This window comes from Neolamprologus multifasciatus, chromosome 22, assembly GCF_963576455.1.
Source record: "Neolamprologus multifasciatus chromosome 22, fNeoMul1.2, whole genome shotgun sequence".
NCBI classification, from domain to species: domain Eukaryota; kingdom Metazoa; phylum Chordata; class Actinopteri; order Cichliformes; family Cichlidae; genus Neolamprologus; species Neolamprologus multifasciatus.
Window position 1 is genome coordinate 13,772,883 of NC_140459.1, and position 18,416 is coordinate 13,791,298.

At 42.0% G+C, this 18,416-nt stretch overlaps 1 protein-coding gene across 2 annotated transcripts in view; it reads right to left on the minus strand.

Moving 5' to 3' along the window:
- Window positions 1-140: 140 nt before the first annotated feature.
- The window catches only part of efna3a (ephrin-A3a), a 74,575-nt gene continuing 56,299 nt past the window's right edge, over window positions 141-18,416 (minus strand). The window contains exons 2-5 of one of the 2 annotated variants that reach the window (XM_085147907.1): window positions 15,799-16,100; window positions 15,457-15,525; window positions 13,775-13,849; window positions 141-2,401 (exon numbers count right to left, since the gene is read on the minus strand). In XM_085147907.1, coding sequence (XP_085004033.1) covers window positions 2,283-2,401; window positions 13,775-13,849; window positions 15,457-15,525; window positions 15,799-16,100 — 565 coding nt within the window. In that variant the 3' untranslated portion in view covers window positions 141-2,282. The remainder of the gene's footprint in view (window positions 2,402-13,774; window positions 13,850-15,456; window positions 15,526-15,798; window positions 16,101-18,416) is intronic. The other variant, XM_085147908.1, reaches the window with a different exon arrangement.

The window sequence follows — 18,416 nt, forward strand, 5'->3', positions numbered from 1 at the left end:
TTCAGATCCTACAAATGACTCCTTTATGAGTACGAAATTCCTAAATGCCACATACTTGAAAAGCGCGGACAAACACATTCTACATACATACGCACAAATGTGCACACATATGCTTGTTTAATTTTTTTTCCTCCCTCCCGCTCGCTCTCACGCGCACGCACGCGCACAAACTCACACGCACTTGTACACACGCACATTCCACAACCGGCATGTATTATAAATATACATTACGACGCACGCATCCCTCATTTTGCAAGCGCAACACCGGAGAGATGCTGCCCCTCAATCGGCATGGCCTGCCACTGCATTCACAGTTGGTTTATGACATGCTCTTCAGCAACAAAATCTGGTAAGCAGTATCCGTTACATGAGAGTGGGGTTACTGCGCATACGTCCCTACTGATTAGTCATGAACAATAACCTTCTCTTTGTGTCAGGCTGAGTTACATCGATTTATCTACACAAGCAAAAATGCTGCAGTAAAAAATTCACTGTAATAATAGAAAAAAAGAATAAGAATAAAAGAAAATGGCACGATAGCTTATTAAGCAAAGGCCTACAAATGCACGCTAATAAATTAGGTAAATAAATAGTTTAATGATAAAATAAATACGTTTGAAAAATTAAATAAATAAAAAAAGCACACATTGTAATCTGATTAAGCCTACGCTGTCCTGTATTACAATATAAAAAAGTGAACTTCTCTTTATTTGCACATTCACAAGTGTTTGTTTTTTTTTAACGTCTTTATATATATATTTTTTTAACAAAATGGCGGCAGCGTTACTTTGAGACTCAAAGCACAGTTTCTCCTCAGGCACCTGCCGCACTTTGGCGACTGTATGGGGTTGTTTCCAGGGTGACTGTGACTGCTGTTAATGGTCATCAGCACTGATTGGCTGTGGAAAAAGGAACAGACAGGGTTGTCTGGGATTAAAAGGGGACTTGCTGCTGTGAGAGTTTCTTTTTTTTTCTTTTTTTTTTTAAAGAATTGTAAATTAGTGACGTTCTGAATGACTGTGCTGATTGCAGCGAAAGGTTTGACATCCGGAAAATCTACGCCAAGTGCTGAAGGTAAATGCGTCAGAACAAAACACACATCTACCACATCTACCACGTCTAAGTGCCATCAAATTACTAGTCCAGGGTCTGTACTTTTCTAGGGTTGTTACAGTGTGAAGGCAGGAAATGCAGACAAAAGACTAGTTCTAAGAGGGCACTTGCTACCTTCTAAGAAATGCAGGCTTTGCATCTGTACCTATCACAAAGCTAGGGGTATTTTTTTGATGTCTGGTGAAAATGGATTTTTGAAAGGCTCGTGGATATATCACAAAGTCTTTCCCCTTTCTTGGACTGTTATTACCACCAGCTTCCTCACATCAGTGTTAAAACATTCTTCAATGTCCAGCTCAACAGCAGGAGTTCTCATCACGACTGATTATGTCCTGATAGTCTGGGTAAGATCAGTACAGATCCAGAGTCCATCTTGCTCATTACTACATCAAAGTTGGGTTTAATGTATTATCAGACTGGGCCTGTGGTCCAAGGACTAAAAAGCCACTACGGAGTCCAGGTTTCCAATCTTCTTCAAAGCTCAAAGTTGAAGAGAAAGCAGCTTAAATTCCTCCAGTGATTTGATATCCATGCTACAATAAGAGCGTGTAGTCTGCACCCAAGTTATTACAAGTCAGTTTTACTTACTCTCATCAGGCTTCGGAGCAGCGCAGAAGTCGGACTCTGAGTGTTGTTTTGGTCTCAACACCCGCAATAAAGGTGGTAGTGGTGTGATAATGATATCCAGCAACATGTAAGAAGCTACTTTCGGCCGCTCCCTTTTTCACAAGGGATAAGGCCACAGCCGGTAGCTCCGCATAATTGATTTGGCAGATTTTTACGCCGGATGCTCTTCCTGACACAACCCCGAAGGGATTTGCGTCTCCTCCTGGGATGCAACTGGGAATCTTTCGCTTGTTAGGTGAATGTGTAAACCCCTACACTATGGAGCACATGGAGTGTCAAAATACACTGGTGTAAATATGACAGCAAAAAAGGCCTCTTTTTTTAAAGTCCATTAAGCTAAGTTAAAGTTTGTTTTTGTTGGGGTTTTTTTGTTGTTGTTTTTTGTCGTGTTTTTTTTTGTCTGTGTCCTTTTATTGCGCTTCAGTTGCACCTTGACTCTGTGTGTTTCTGTCAGATTTCACGTAATCACAAACTTGGTGGATACAAAGCCCTTTGCAAAAGGCGGGTCCAGCTATGCACGAAGTGCCACTCGGCGACCGTTGCTAGGACAAAAGGACGGCAGACACGAGCAGCATTGCCACGGTGAGAAGAAGGCGGTCACGTGAGGGGCTGCTGCCACTGACGCTCTTCTCCAGCTTCGGGACTTCAGGGTTAAATTCATCTGGAGAGCAAAAACCACAAAAAGAGAAAACAAGAAAGTGAGAAAAGAGAGAATGTAAAATGTAAAACCGCGAGAGGGAAAATGTGTCAGACAGAAGACAGAAGGGAATAAACCATTACTACATTATTAATTAATCAATCTAAAGGCAGTATGTGATGCATTCAAATTGTGCCTTAACATATGCAGAGAAAGAGACATAATGCAATTACCAACAAACCACCAATTATCATCAGCTACATATGGCCATTTCCCCCCTGGGATGGAAAATTAAAAACATTTTTGTTTCTGATCTATTTCTTTTTGTGTGTGTGTGTGTGTGTGTCTTCCTTTCCTCACACTAATGATGTTTTTATCCTGGAGGGATTTCAATCACACCAAATTACTATGGTCTTGCCATTGATTAGACACAACAGAACATTAGCTGGAGGGGAGAGACGGAGAAAGAGCCGGGAGAACACATTTTGTATTATTTGGTAAAAAGTGGATTACACTGAGTGATTATGTTCTGCCTCGACATAATGCTTCCCATTATATCTAGAGGGTTATTACAAATCAAAATAAACCAAAAGAAAGCAAACAAAGCTTTCCCGTCCATCTGTCCTACAGCTGTAGGATGCCTGGGCTCGAAACCAGCTTCTCTATATAAAATAAACCCAATTATAGAAGAAATCTGCAATTACTTAATGACATCAGCACATTTTGGAAATGTAGGCTGTGTCTCATATCATGCTCATATACGCTTGCTTTGGGCACATAAGCATGAAGTGCTCTACAAGCTCCTGGATGGTGTAGTCAACATTTTTCAAAAATTAGCCCCATAGTGGAAAGGGAGGGACCGCCAAACTATTTTTAGCTAGTAGAAAGAGGATACTACTGATAATACTAATGCTACAGCACTGCAGAGACAAATCACACCTTTCATGTTTGGAAGAATTGTTCAGTGTTAGGCTGTCATCCTCAGTGTCCACAAAACACAGTAACTAGTGTGGCAGGTACAGTTCTGAGGTACATCCCTCATTTCTTTATATTTTGATAGGACAATAAGAAATCTGTGCAGCAATTTACTGAAACGTGCAAACATACAACAACTCATGTACAAATGAAGTATGCAATCTCGTAAGAAAGTAAGCTTACTATGGATGGCCTTGCCTTGGCCTCCAGGAGCATTGTGAGGAGTCTTGGAGTTTCTCCTACATATTAAACAAATATGTAGGAGTGCCTTCTTCCATTTGCGCAATATCTCTAAAATTAGAAACATCCCGTCTCAGAGTGACGCTGAAAAACTAGTTCATGCATTTATTGCTTCTAGGCTGGATTACTGTAATTCGTTATTATCAGTATGTCCTAAAAACTCCCTGAAAAGCGTTCAGTTGATCCAAAATGCTGCTGACAGGAACTGGAAAAAGAGAGCATATTTCTCTTTTATCGCTTAGTTGGCTCCCTGTTAAATCCAGAATCAAATCTAAAATCCTCCTCCTCACATATAAGGTCTTAAATAATCAGGCCCCATCTTATCTTAATGACCTTATAGTACCATATCACCCCATTAGAGCTCTTCGCTCTCAGACTGGGGGCTTACTTGTTGGTCCGTATTTAAAAGTAGAATGGGAGGCAGAGCCTTCAGTGGAACCAGCTTCCAATTTGGATTTGGGAGACAGACACTATCTCTACTTTTAAGATTAGACTTAGACTTTCCTTTTTGATAAAGCATATAGTTACGGCGGGAGCAGGAGACCCTGAATCTTCCTTTAGTTACGCTACAATAGGTCTAGGGTGCTGGGGAATTCCCATGATGCACTGAGTGTTTTTTCTTCAGTCACCTTTTTCATTCACTGTGTGTTTGTACACCTCTGCACATTTAATTATTACTTATTATTAATCTTTGGCTCTCTTCCACAGCATGTCTTTGTCCCGTCTTCGTCCCCTCACCCCAGTCGGTTGCAGCAGATAAATGCCTCTCACTTAGCCTGGTTCTGCTGGGGATTTTCTTTGGGTTAAAAAGGAGTTTTTCCTTCCCACAGAGTGTCATATGATCGTTACGGTTTTCTTTGATTTCTTTGTATTATTGTAGGGTATTAAAAAATATAAAGGGGCTTGAGGTAAATAAATCAAATTGAATTTAATTGAAAATTGAAGTAGTCTTCAGGAATAGTTCTCCAGGCTTTTTGAAGGACATTTAAAACTTGGATGTTGGTTGCATTTTTTTCTGTTTTCTGTCAAGATGATCCTACGTTGATTCAATAATATTGAAGTTCAGGCTCTGGGGAGGCCAAGCCATTCTTGCTTTTAACTGGATTGGCAGTGTGTTTGGGATCATTGTCATGCTGAAAAATAAAGCTGTTGGCAATCAGATGCTTTCCAGATGGTATTGCAAATTTTATGGTATCAAAATCTGATGATACTTTTCCGTGTTTATAATTCCATCAGTTTTGACAGGATCTTGAACACCACTGGCTGAAATGTATTACCAAATCATGACAGAGCTTCAACTGTGTTTTACAGATGGCCGTAGAGGCTCGTTGTTGTACCTGTCTCCTGAGATCCTTTGTACACACTGATGAAGAGCTGAACTCAAAATTTCAAAACTCGTTGTCACTGATTTTTTTGTATAATAACAGACTTTTGCACAAGATTAAAGCATTAACAGTATCTGAAATACTAATACGAGTAAAGACATGGGCATTATATATATATGATACACTGATTTGACCTTATATGAAAAGTAGTTTAATGCAACATGTCTACTTTGGTAGAAGAAAGATATTTATCTGACAAGCTTTGGCTGACAGACCACAAAACCAGTATGGTTTTCAATTAAAATTCCCTCTCTTTTATATAAGCTTTATAAGCTCCAGTCTTCCATAAAATTAAACTGGCTTCAGTTACAAAAGCACAAAATTGAACAGGAAAATGTTTTTCTTTCTTTTTCTTTTCTTTTTTTTATCTTTTTCATTGCAACTTTAAATTCTTGTCTGAACATGCTACACGTAACAGCACAGGCACCTAATTACAAGAAAAAAACTAGATAGCTGGTGATAACAGAGAGAGATGGTAATCACCTTGCAGGTGATAAATGCATGGAATTTTGTTTTTTGTTTTCTCTGAGAGTAAAGCGACCTCTCTCACTGCATGACTCCTGTCCACGTCAAAGTTGCTCTTAAGTAACACGAGGCATCTGTCTGATGACGCACAACCCTGACATTCACACGGCAATGCATCAGGGTGAAGACAAACAAGGAACACTAAGTTAAGGCGCTGCCTCAGGTAAGACCCACAGGTCACAGCGAGGCCGCCACACCATGTGGATTGTCTCTCTAACAACATTTCAACAGTCTGAGGCACAGCGTACAGTTGGAGATGAGAAGACGAGACATCCTTTGCCTCCAGAAAAAGCAGGCCGTTCCTTACCTTTACATAAGCAACTGCACAGTCTCTTCTCGAAAGTTGCTGTGCATGTGAACTGATTCTTACAGACTTGTTTGTGGGTGCCGTGAGCTTTGACAATCACCACCCCACACAACATGCACCTCTTCAAAACCCTTGCTATTTAGGGAGGACGGCATTGGAAGATGAATGTGGGGAACGCTTCCTGCCTCGGGCCATAACAAGTTATCAAAGGTCCAGTGTTCGACATCTAACATCACAGTACAATTGTAGGATATAGTAATCAATTTCCAGGCGCACAATCCGGTGTAGTCTAGTGTGAAAGGGGGTATAACAACAGATGGGCATGCAGGGTAGCTCTCCTGTCCACGGTGAACCGCCTCAAGGCATTTACAGTGAGATAAGAAACAAAAGCAGTAGACTGTCGATGAGTGGAAAGAGGTTGTCTGGTCTGATAAATCCTCGTGCCAGCTATGCCACAATGATGCTAGACTTGCAGCGAGGCATAAACAACATGAGGCAATGGGCCCATCTTGCACGCCTACAGCTCTCCAGGTCAGTGGGGGAGGTGTAACACTGTGGAGGATATTAAAACGGCTTTCACTCAATCTAAATAACAGTCCACTGATTGTTGTTACCAATAAAACCGGGGGAGCAATTAGCACTCACTGATTAACATTGAGCACTGGTGTTATTGTGCACTAAAAGCTGACCATTGACTCCGTCAGCTTAAACGTTAAGAGGTTATTAGGCTGGTTTCAGGCCTCTGAATGACTATCTACTACTTCAACTTGCATTTCAACCAGGTCTTGTGCGTAGGTCCAGCTGTGGATGCCATCTTCCTTGTATCTACATAAAGATAGCGGCAGAAATTAGGATCATATGAGACTGCAGTCATGTGAAAAAGAGCATTTTCACAGAGTTCTGTGCAATGCTCTAAAAACTAAGGCTTACCACTGCCATCGGAATTAAGAGGATAAGTAGCAGCCAGGTGCTACTAATCAAATGCACTTAATTAACTCATCATTAGCAAGTGTGAGCACCTCTACACTTAAAAGCAGATGTTTTGGCAATTTGCAGGTCTGAAGCATTCAGGTGTGTGTTAACACAATATCACAATCTTCCCAGGATTGGACTTTCCACCCAATTCACTCCAAGGTCAAACTGTGCAATACTCAGAGAAAGTGCAAGAAACCCAAGAGCTACATCTCAGATTCTACAGGCCTCTGTGAGCATGTTAAATGTTTAAGTTTGTGACAATACAATTAGAAAAAGACTAAACAGGTATAACTTATCTGGAAGGGCTGCTAGGAGAAAGTCATTTTTCTCTAAAAATAATAATAATGATGGATTGGATTTATATAGCGCTTTTCAAGGCACCCAAAGCGCTTTACAATGCCACTATTCATTCACTCACACTGGTGGAGGCAAGCTACGGTTGTAGCCACAGCTGCCCTGGGGCAGACTGACAGAAGCGAGGCTGCCATATTGCACCATTGGCCCCTCTGGCCAACACCAGTAGGCGGTAGGGTAAAGTGTCTTGCCTTTAGGGTAAAGTGCGGTAGGGTAAAGTGTCAGGACAGTTAAGGACAGAGAGCCCGGGGATCGAACCGGCGACCTTCCGGTTACAGATACGCTTCCCAACCCCCTGAGCCACGGTCGCCCCCCTAAAAAGAACATGGCAGCACAGCTTTGTACAGCTTTGCAAAGTTATATATGAAAAAACCAAGTGTAGAGTGTAGATGTTTGGCCATAATACATACAATTCAGCCACATTCAGTGAAAACTAAGCAGAGCATATCGGCAGAAACACCTCATACCAACTGTCAACCACGGTGGTGTAGTGATGATTTGGGCTTGTTTTACAGCCACAGTACCTGGGCACTTTGCAGTCCTTTAGTTTACCTTAAACTCCTCTCTATATTAAAGCATTCTAGAATCTCATGTGAAAACGAAAGCTTGTCCAGAACTGAGCCGTACAACAGGTCAACAGCAAATCTACAACAGAATGACCGAAAAACAAAAACACGAAGGTCCTGCGATGACACAATCAAAATATAGATGCCAAACTGACTGAAATATTGTAGTGGGATCTTAAGAGATCTGTGGATAAAAATGCCTGCAAACCTCAATGAAGTGAAGCAATGCTTTAAGGAAGAGTGGGCCAAGAAAGCAGCTACTTCATGTTACCGTCAGCTGTTATTAAAGGTGGTTCTGCAAGCTACTGAATCATGGGATGTAGCTGGTTTTTCACATGACTGCATAGAGTCATGTGAAAACCTTTTCAGATGACTGTACTCTTTAGTCACCATATGTCTCATCTTGTCACGAAAAACATTATGTCAGCTCTTGCTAACAACCCAAAATTCAGCTGCCAGGTCAGCTGAAAATTTTGCCACCACGATGTCCATATCACTTATTGTTTAGTTTGATTGGTTAACGCAGTAGAGTGAAATGGCAGCCAGGTGTCTTTTTGTTCGGTGGCTACTAAAATACAACATCTGCTAACTTCACCAAGATTTATGCAGTTAACTTACCAGACTTGATTAGAATGATGGACAGACTGCAAAAAAAGTGTTTGTTTGCACAACATTTTATGATTGATTTGAAGAAATTCTGCATATAAACAGAGACGGTGAAAAGAAGTAAATTTATTTGTGTGAATTATCCATTTTCAGTTGTATTTTCTTGTCCACCATCTAATTTATGTTCAAGCTTTTAGCCCTCCACTGCTGCTGCAGGCACTCAGGTGGAAAGATTTTAAGAGGAGGTATGTCACAGTAGGAACGATGAACAGAGCGTGCTATGGTTTTGCTATAGCAAACTAGAAACCTATGATTAATTCATGGAGGAAGAAGCAATACTGACACTGAATTCTCGTAGCACAATACTACGAGCAGCTTGCTGTAGGATTCGCTATCCATAATTAATGCTGAACACAGCTACATGCAGATGAGAGGTGAGTTGCAGGGGGGTTAAAAAGTAAATATCACAAAAATGGCAAATCAACTCATTTTACACTTAATTGCAGAGATCCATAAATGCTTTTTAATTGGGGAAAAAATGCAAGCGAAACAGACATTCTGACAGACTGTAAACAAGCCCACAGTGGGCTGTTTTATAAAACTGATTAGTAAGCGCTGCTTGCATGCAGTCTGCAAATGGTATCAGCGCTTCCTTTCACAAATGATAAAGTGTGATGAATGGTCACCGTGCACAGCCTGGGTCCTATTTTTATTGTTGCCCTTAATTTGACCTTCCGAGTAAGTTTGACTGGCCCGGGGGATTTGTTTACAGTCTGTACGTTTATCTTGCTTTTACTTGCCCTTTCACCGCATCCGCCGAAATGGTGGGTAAAACTACAACAGCAGGATAGGAGCTGCAACAGAAGAGACTCTCTGTTAAATAAGGAAAATGTGACGTAGAAATGAAGCTAATAATAAAGGAACGAGGATGAAGGCAGGCCTAAACACATGTGAGAGAGAGATGGAGAGATTTGTTGACGTTAAGCCAGTCCGTGGGTGGGTCTGGTCCTCAGGGTGAGTCACAGAGTGGGTGTCCAGCGGTCAGCTGAGCCAACGGGGCCATGAGTTGTTATAAGTGTGTGCGCATAAATCTGTATGTCCTGATTTTGTTATTTCTCCAAATGTATTCAGCAAAATGCATCACAACGCCGTAGGCTATGATATTTTATGATTCCCTGCCAGTGTGCGTGTGTGTGCGCGTGTGTTTTTTTTAAATATTAAATTCTACGTAAGCTCGAGCCTGAGTTACTGCTGAGCAATTCGCCCACCACTGAGCTTTTCTTTCTTCCTCTGCCCCTTCTCTCTGCACTCCCCCTTCTCTGCTCCCACTCTGGTTTTATCTCTTTTTCTGCCTGTTTCTCTCACTCTGCCTTATCTATCCTTCTTTCTGTCAGACTTTCTCCTGCTGCATTTTCTCTTTCACTGCTTCCCTTCCCGTCTTTTCTGTCTGACTTCCTCTGTCTCACACCGTCTCTCCCTCAGTCTTTCTCTCTCTCTCTTCTGTTTTCTGCCTTTCCTCTTTCTGAAGGTACTCATTGCTGATGGCTCAAGAGCTCTTTTCATTCTATCTCAGTTGGTCTCAGTTTCCATCTCAGGCAGGTCACACTCTCTTAGCTCTCGTCACAGACTGCCTACAGCTCCAAGAAACAAGCATACTAAATGATTCCCGGCAAGAGGCTTTTGTTTGAGATGGGGATGGAGAAAGACAAAGAAAAATAGAGGGTTTATGTAACCACTCAGCTGCACAATTGACTTGCTCACTGACATGCTTTCTTCTTAGGTAAACATGGGCCTTTCATTTCTTACAAGACCTCTGCTGACCTTGGATTTCGCACAGAAGACGAAAGATGGTGTTTCTTTGTGAATGTGCATGTGTGTGCGCGCCCGTGCCGAGCATTGTGGGAGTATTTTCTTCCTTGTTTTATAGATTGCCACATTTGAAGATTTCAAAACTCCTGAGTATTGTTTTAATTATTAACATACTAAACAAGACTAATAGTTGAAATGTAGGAACGGCCAGTCTCCCACTGGTTTGTGAAGTCCTGCTTTGGAGCCCAGATTACGCTTTTGATTCAAGGTCAGGTCTCACTGACAAACCAGTGGCACTACACAGTCATATAGACTTGTCAACATCAAGGTAAAAAATTACATCCTGGTCTAAATATGACTGTGATTTACAAAATGAGCATCACTTGCATCACTAATGACTGTTAAAAAGGAGAGTCTAACATACTCACATTTTTACAGCTGTTTTCTAGTCTTAATGACTGTGAAACATTTTAGCCATACAGCACTTTATTATACAGTCTTCAAGCACTTCATCTACCTCATATCATTGGACAACTGCTTTTTCTTCTTTAAGCTGCCCCCTTTTAGGCCTTGCCACAGTGGATCCTCTGCCTCAATCTCATCCTTTCCCTTGCATGCTCCTCTGTCACACCACACTTTTTAATGTTCTCCTTCACTGCATCCATGAATCTCGTATTTGATCTTCCCATGTTCCTCCTGCCCAGAAGCTTCAGCATCCTTTGTTCAGTATATCCACTATTCCTCCTCTGCACATGTCCAAACCATCTCAGCCTTGCTTCTCTAACTTTTTTTTCTCTAACACCAATTCTCTGGTGTACTCTGGCAATGAGCATTTTGTCATCTTCAACTCCAGGTCGATTTCCTGTCTCTTTTTCCACAAAGCACCCCTTACACTCATCTCCAACCACGCCACCCTGCCTGCACTCTCTTCTTCTTTAGCTCTGTCCACTTCTTTGACTGGTTGACCCCAGGTGCTTAAACTCATCCACCTTCACTACCTCTACTCCTTGCACTGGTCGACCTGTGTTCCTCCATGGCCAATTAGAAATCATTGGTTAACCAGCATGCAAGTCTTTGGACTGTAGGAGAATGCCAGAACCCACAGAGGAAACTTGTGTAGGCACAAGGAGATCATGCAAACTCGACATAGAAAAGTCCCGGCTGGAGTTCACACCGGTAATCTTCTCACTATGAGGAAACAGTGCTACCCACTCCACCACTGTGCCCACCAGAATGGAAGTTTGAGACATTTACTTGGGTGTGGGAATGTTTATTTGTGTAGAAAATAACATTTTATGCCTCTGATTCATCACTTTTTTGCTAACACCTCCCTCTCGCTCTCTTCCCTTTCTACATTCGTTTTCTACCTCACTCAACCACCACTGTTTGCTCTTGTTCTCACTCCCACAGCTCCAAAATTGAATGTAGTGTTTACAAACAGTACCCAACAGCTTCTGTGGTATACCTTAAAGTAGGTAAACTGAATTTTACCAAATATCGTGAAAATGATTGTGAGATAAGACAGACTGGCCCAAAATGGTACAAGAAGGCTACTTGACCAGTCAGAAATGTTTAGCGCTGAAAGCCCGAGTTCTTGAACTGTCAGAAAATAATAACCCCTCCACAGGGACGTCTTTGGTGGGTAAAATATCATCATATAATCACTGTGGTGGAAAAACAGTGATTCACTCCAAACATTTCTTGGGAAAAGATGCGTATTGGCTTTATTTCCCGGACTAGGAGGCTACATCAATTTTTTAAAAATATAATACAATCTGTTAGATACAGGTTTTAAAGCCAATGTAAACTGCAAGAGAAAACAAAGGCAATAATTTTATATATACTATCTAGAAAAAAGCATTGTGGGCTACACCTCATAATCTTTGAACTCAGGTGTGTTCAGTCCCGTTGTATAAAAATGAAGCACCGTGCCATGCAGGCTGGATGCGAAGTGTCAGATTATGTCAAGTTACAAAGTGTGCAAGTGCGGAACTGCTGAGGTGCATAGCGCGTTAAAGTCACCAACACTCTGTGAATTCAATAACTGCAGAGCTCCAAACCTCCGCTGCCTTTAATATCAGCACATAAACTGTGCGCTGGGAACTTCATGGTATGGGTTTCCCTGGCTGAGCAGCTGCGTGCCAAGCATCAGGTGGCGTGATGTAAAGGACGTCACCCGTGGACTCTGGAGCAGCTCTGTGAAGTGACAACTCACCCGTCTCTATCTGGAAATCTGCTGGATGACACTGGGTTTGATAAACACCAAGAGAAAGAAAGCTGCCTGTGCGCCAGTTGTAAAGTTAAGTGGAGGAGGGTTGTTTTTCTTAGGTTAGCCTGAGCCTTTGGTTCTAGTAAAAGAATATCTTAATGCTTCAGCTTCCCAAGACATTTCAGACAATTCCATGCTTCCTTCCATACTTTATGGGGACAGTTTCCCGTTTCGCAAAACAGCATCCATGGAGTTATCAGGTCTGGTGTGGAAGAACTTGACTGGACTGCACAGAACCCTTACCTCAGCCCGAACCCATTTTAACACCTTTGGGGTGAACTTCAATGAATAATGAGAGCCAGGCTGTCTTGTCTAACATTGGTGTCTGACCTCAAATGCTCTTCTGGATGAATGAGTAAAAATTCACACAGACACTCCAAAATTTCATAGAGGGCTTTCCCAGGAAAAATGGAAGCTGTTAGAGCGGCAAGAGGGAGCCAACTCCATATTACTATCTGTGCATTCAGAATGGGATGTGCCCATACTTCTTGTTCATATAATTGTATTATAATTATTAATGTTATAATAATCAGAATTGTTCATTATGACAATCCCTCGTGCTTCTTGAATTAACAATGGCCACTGCACTTACCATAACTGTAAGGAGATTTCCTGTTCATTAAGGGAGTTGTACTTACATTTAAATGCAACTTAAACTACAAGAGTTCTTAATTATCTGGCCAAACCATTTACTGGGTACTGAGCAATGCAATCCAATACCAGTGCTTCTTTTTTTCTTTGTTCTACCTTTACTTGTAATCTTTATGCCTCATTTAGTGCAACTCATTAAAATCATTTTCATGTACGATAACGTCAGGTCAGAGACTGCTGTGTAGCATCATGACTGAATTAATGCAGCAGATAGAGGAAACAATTAATCTTATAAAGACACTGATGAATGAACGCCATAATGAGGTCAGTACTGAGGCCATTTCCATTTTGGGTGTATTGGTTCAGTGCTTCCATGCCGCTTATTGCAATTATTCCGCTATCATAACCAATAGAAACGATGCTAACTAAACAGAAAAAAATAAGACCCAATTTGTAATAATAATTTGGCACACTCCTTTGTTATAGTATATAAGTAAACAGATAATTAGAGTGTATATATAAAAAAGTAGGTGCATGATAGTACTGTGGAATCCATAAGCTGCTGTGTGCACCGTCTTGCCCACATTGCACGATGAGCATCATAAGAGCAGAAAATTGAGGTTTTACCGATCAACCAGTTACGGCTTATGGATTTTCTTTCCCTGACCACAGATTAAAAGAAAAACTTGATTTGGGTTATTTTTTCACAATGATTGGTGCACAAATCACGCTTTGCAGAAACCAAATATGGAGCTACTGGTTCCTGTTCACTTTTGGCAACTTAAAGTCACTCACCAATGTTGTGTATTTTGATGTTTGGCCTGACTGTGTAATCGGGAGTCTGAATGGAGTCCTCGTCTGCCTGGGAGACTGAGAAACACATCACAGCCACACATAGACAGAGAGAAGGAACGAAAGGAGAGGAAGGAATGAAACGCAGAGAGACAGAGGCAGAGAGAGTGAGACACAGACAAGGAGAGAAGACACTCCATTAAAACGACAGCACTGCGAAACAAGGGGGGGGAGTGAATTTTAGGCACCATCAAATTCTGCACAGTTACAGAAGAAGATGAAGGAGTCCGTGTACCCCTGCCACTGAAAAAGCATGAAGAAATCGTGGACTTTGAATCCCCATGTGAAAATTAAAACATTAAAAGCATTTGGAACAGAATTCATTATCACATTCAGTGTTCGTGCAGACATGGAATTAAACTCAGTCTGCGCAGGCAAATTAACCATGAATGAATGATGTTTGGGTTGTGTCTATTCATCTTTGTGTATTTCTGCCTCTTTTCTTTAGCTAATATGTTTGTCTGTGTAAGCCTGTGACTGCATTACAGAGTTAGGTGGATGGAACAGCATTAACGGAGGACGCGCACAGAGGCTGGTAGCAATTTGCAGCTCATCAAGGATGTAAAGCATGTGTCATGAATATTCACATTTCTTTCTTATCTTAAATACTTGGAGGATTTAAGGTGGGACACACACACACACACACACAGAATGAAAAGAAGGCAGCTGAAACCAGAAATGTTTTTTGATAGCAAGCTGTTAAATGACCTTGTTAAGCAAAGGTTGGAGCTGGTAAACTGGCTAAATGCGCTCATGCATGCACATCACAGCCATAAGAAACGGTTTACAGTTGACATTCTCCCATGTGTAGACACATGTGCTCTACACACTCCTACACACACAGATGCACCCAAACACACACACAAAAGCAAACAGAGGCGTGGTAGACGCATCAATAGATTAGCAGTGACAGTGGGATGGGGGGTGGGGGGGTTGGTGTTAAGGTGATGTGTACACAGGGGCTGACACTGGCCTGAGTGTGGGATGTATTAGTGCTGACAAGGTTAGAGGAAAGGGGGAGGCTTTCAGCGCTGGGCTGCCTGATCAAAGGCCTGCAGGGAAGAGAGCAGGCTACCAGGGTAAAAATAACACACACACTACACCGTGCGGCAGGCTTCGGAGAGCAAGACAGAGAGAAGAAGAGATAGTCAGAGAAGGAGAAGGAGGGGGTGGTCAAGAGAGCTGCGGGAGAGAGGTATGGGGAGTGACAGAGGAAGAGGAGGGCAGAGAGCTGGATCATGCAATTCAATCTATTTTTTTCTCTTTTACATCTTTTGTGCATGTCACTTGCAGAGAGAGACAGCACATTACTGTAATAACACCGAGACAGACAATAACATTAAGCCATCCGTCTCAAAGCACTGCTTCGAGGTAAAATATGCCATCATCAAAACCCTGCCAAGGCAGCACGAGGCAGAAAAGCCTCTCTCTGAGACAGGACTGTCAGATCTTAGTTTTTCTGTGTGTGTGTATGTGTGTGTCTTTGTCTCAGTTTCTCTCTGTGTTTGTGAGATACAAACAGATAGGAGGTGAGGGCAAATGAAGTGACACAGAAAGAGAGGAAATGGTATAAAATGAGCGGAGGAGACGTATACTAAGACTAAGGCAGATTTTTCTGGTCTCACCAGTGGAGCAGCAGACGAATACTCTCAGTCTCAGGCAGCTGTGACCGTGGTGGTGGTGCGTGGGCGTGGCTAAAACAGAGAGCAAACACACACAACACATGTCAAACTTGTGCCCTCTGCAGGCCGTACGATCCCCAGCAGCCAGCTGTGTAAACTGCAGAGCTGCAACTGAGCAACAGCCCGTCCTCAGCTGAACTTAGAATCTATTAGCAACACCCACGTACCATCAGTACATGTGCGTGGCAGCAGCTGAGGAAAAGCTCCTCATTATAATCTTAGATCAAAACTGTGAATGTGCAGCACCCCCAGTCTTTCGTGCAGGTGTTCGCAGGTCTGACTCACAGATGTAGTAGTACTCCTTGCCCACGTTGAACTCGTAGCCCAGGGAGAAGGCGCTGTAACGCTGGAACTTCTCTGAGAATTTGATGGGCGCATGGGGCGCATGGGGCCGGTTGCACTCCCAACGCTTGGAGCCCTTCTGGGTGTTGCAGGTGCGATAGCCGTGGTAGTCGACCATGTAGAGGATGTACTGCTCTGCTACGACACGCTCTAGCGTCCCACGCTGACTGGTGTTGTAGTGCGGGCAGTAGATGTCCAGGTAGTCGTTGACACTGACTTGCACCGTGTATCCCTCCCTTCGGAGGCTGACATAAAAACAAAGACAGAAATAAGATGAATGCATTCAAAAAAGACAGAAAGAAATGTGGGTAAGTGACTATGGAACCTCTCTAAACCTCTTTCCCTATGTGTTAAAGGAATAGCTCAACATTTGCAAATCACAATCTAGGTAACATTTTCTTTTTAGCCAAAAAGCAGCCTGCACATATTTCCCTGGAAAAGAAAAACTTGTTTTTGGATAAGTGAGCTTTCGCAGAGCTTGTAGATGAAGTCTATTACACTGGTATCAATTTTCTCATTTAATATTCAGCCAGAAAGCAAATGAACATATTCCCCAGAAATGTCAAGTAGCTGTTCAGTAAATAAAACCTAATCGCAGTGAAAAATACCATCAAGAGATGAAAAAAAGTTTTTATGATCAACACTCTGGAAATGCAACGATGCAAAACAAAGCAGCAAAAATTTTACCGGACTAATAACCAATAAGCTGTCAGTTAATTTCTGCTTCATAAGTAACTGAGCAGCTGGTTAACAATTTCAACAGTATAGTTAACACAAATGTAACGCAATGAGGGCTTAAAGAGAGCTAATCCCCTCAGCGTTTTCTTCAAACCTTGAACTATTACATCTTTCTCCTCCCTCTGCATATAAAAACACACATTTTCCCACTAAATGCCTGGTGGCAATTCCAGGAAATCGTGCTGAGAATCATAATCTGTACTCCTGTCTTTTCCCCAGAGCCAGCTTTGGGCCAGGTCAATGAGGTGGAAGGAGATTCTGTCAGCGGCGATGTATGCTCTGGCTGCAGGGGAATCGGTCTACACAGTACACATGATGGAACAATGTCCCCTTTTTAGCATAAATGAAATCCACTCTGAGGTTAAGAATATATATAAATATATATATGTGTGTGTGTGTGTGTGTGTGTGTGTGTCTTGTACAGTAACCCTTTAGTCAATTTAAAACAGAGGAACTGAACTGAACAACCTAAAGAGTGATGTAATAATGTCCCACACTGCCACCATGCTGTTATCCACACTGTTTGTAATGCTAAGTATACTTATTATGTAAATTACACAATCTGTAATTAGACAAAGTAGAAGTCATTAGAAGGGCTCCTGCAGGTGAGCTGATGAGATGGGAATTGTCCTAAGTTGCAGCGATGTGTAACCCACGCCAAGTGCCCGCAATGACTCACACTAACCATTAGGTGGTGGTATTGTGCTATATTATATGGGCAAAGATCACCCTTCTTATTCTCTGCACCATTATTATTTGTTTCCTGTTGGTTGGCTTCTCTTTCTTACAAATTATCTGCTTCACAAAAGAACGCACACTTTAACACTCTCATAACCACTCCTCACTGTGCATACATTATGCCAACACATGCACACACTGCTGCTGAGAGGATCACACTAACATGCACACGTGCATGCGTTACTGGGTCAGGCACCCAGAGATATTTTTCATTCAATCCCAAAATGAAGATCAGAAATGTCAGACCCTTCTCTATCGCTTTCTTACTGTGCGGATCACTTTTTCTGGATCCTCTCGCCCACTCTGATAATTTTTTTCCCCTCCGTTTTCTCCCCTTTTCTTCATGTATACACACATGCTGAGGCAGATGAATATCAATTCTCTTAACCAGTGTTCTTTTTGGGGCCATCAATCTTATCTGTGCTTTCTATCCCCACTGCTTAGATGTGAGATGACAGACTTTTGTCTTGCAGTGTTGCGGGAAGAGACAACACAGCTATGCTTCAAAGGGACTATATTTAGAGAGGGGGTTTGTGTGGTGGAGGAAGGGAGGAAGGTTGAGATGGTGAGGAGAATGGAGGGGTAGAGAGAGATAAAGAGGTACAATGGGTAGGATAGAGAGAATTTGAGGGAGACGTGAGATGAAAGTGCAAGATAGAGGGTGTGCTGAATAAAAAATATGCATTCAGGAGAATCCTGGATGCAAGTTAAGTCAGGCGGACTCACCGTCACTGAAAAATAAGTGTGTGAGAAGACTTGAATGCAAGGAGGGAAGAAGATCCAGCGAGAGAGCATCTGTGCTTGAGTGCTCTATCATATTCATGGATGAAAGGCCACTGGATACTGCTGAGACAGTGCAGCAAATGCAGCAAACTAGTCTGCAAAAGCATTTGTTCTTGAGCATTTGCAGGTTGGAGAGATACATTTTTGAAAATATGCAAAACGACTCAAGAGTCTTCTTAAATGTACAGCAATGTCTTATTGTCCCTTTCCATGTAGCTTGAATGTAAAAGCTGGGGACAAATTTAAATGCAAAGATACGTTTTATCATTAATAATGTTTAGAAGAATCCAATGATTATTCAG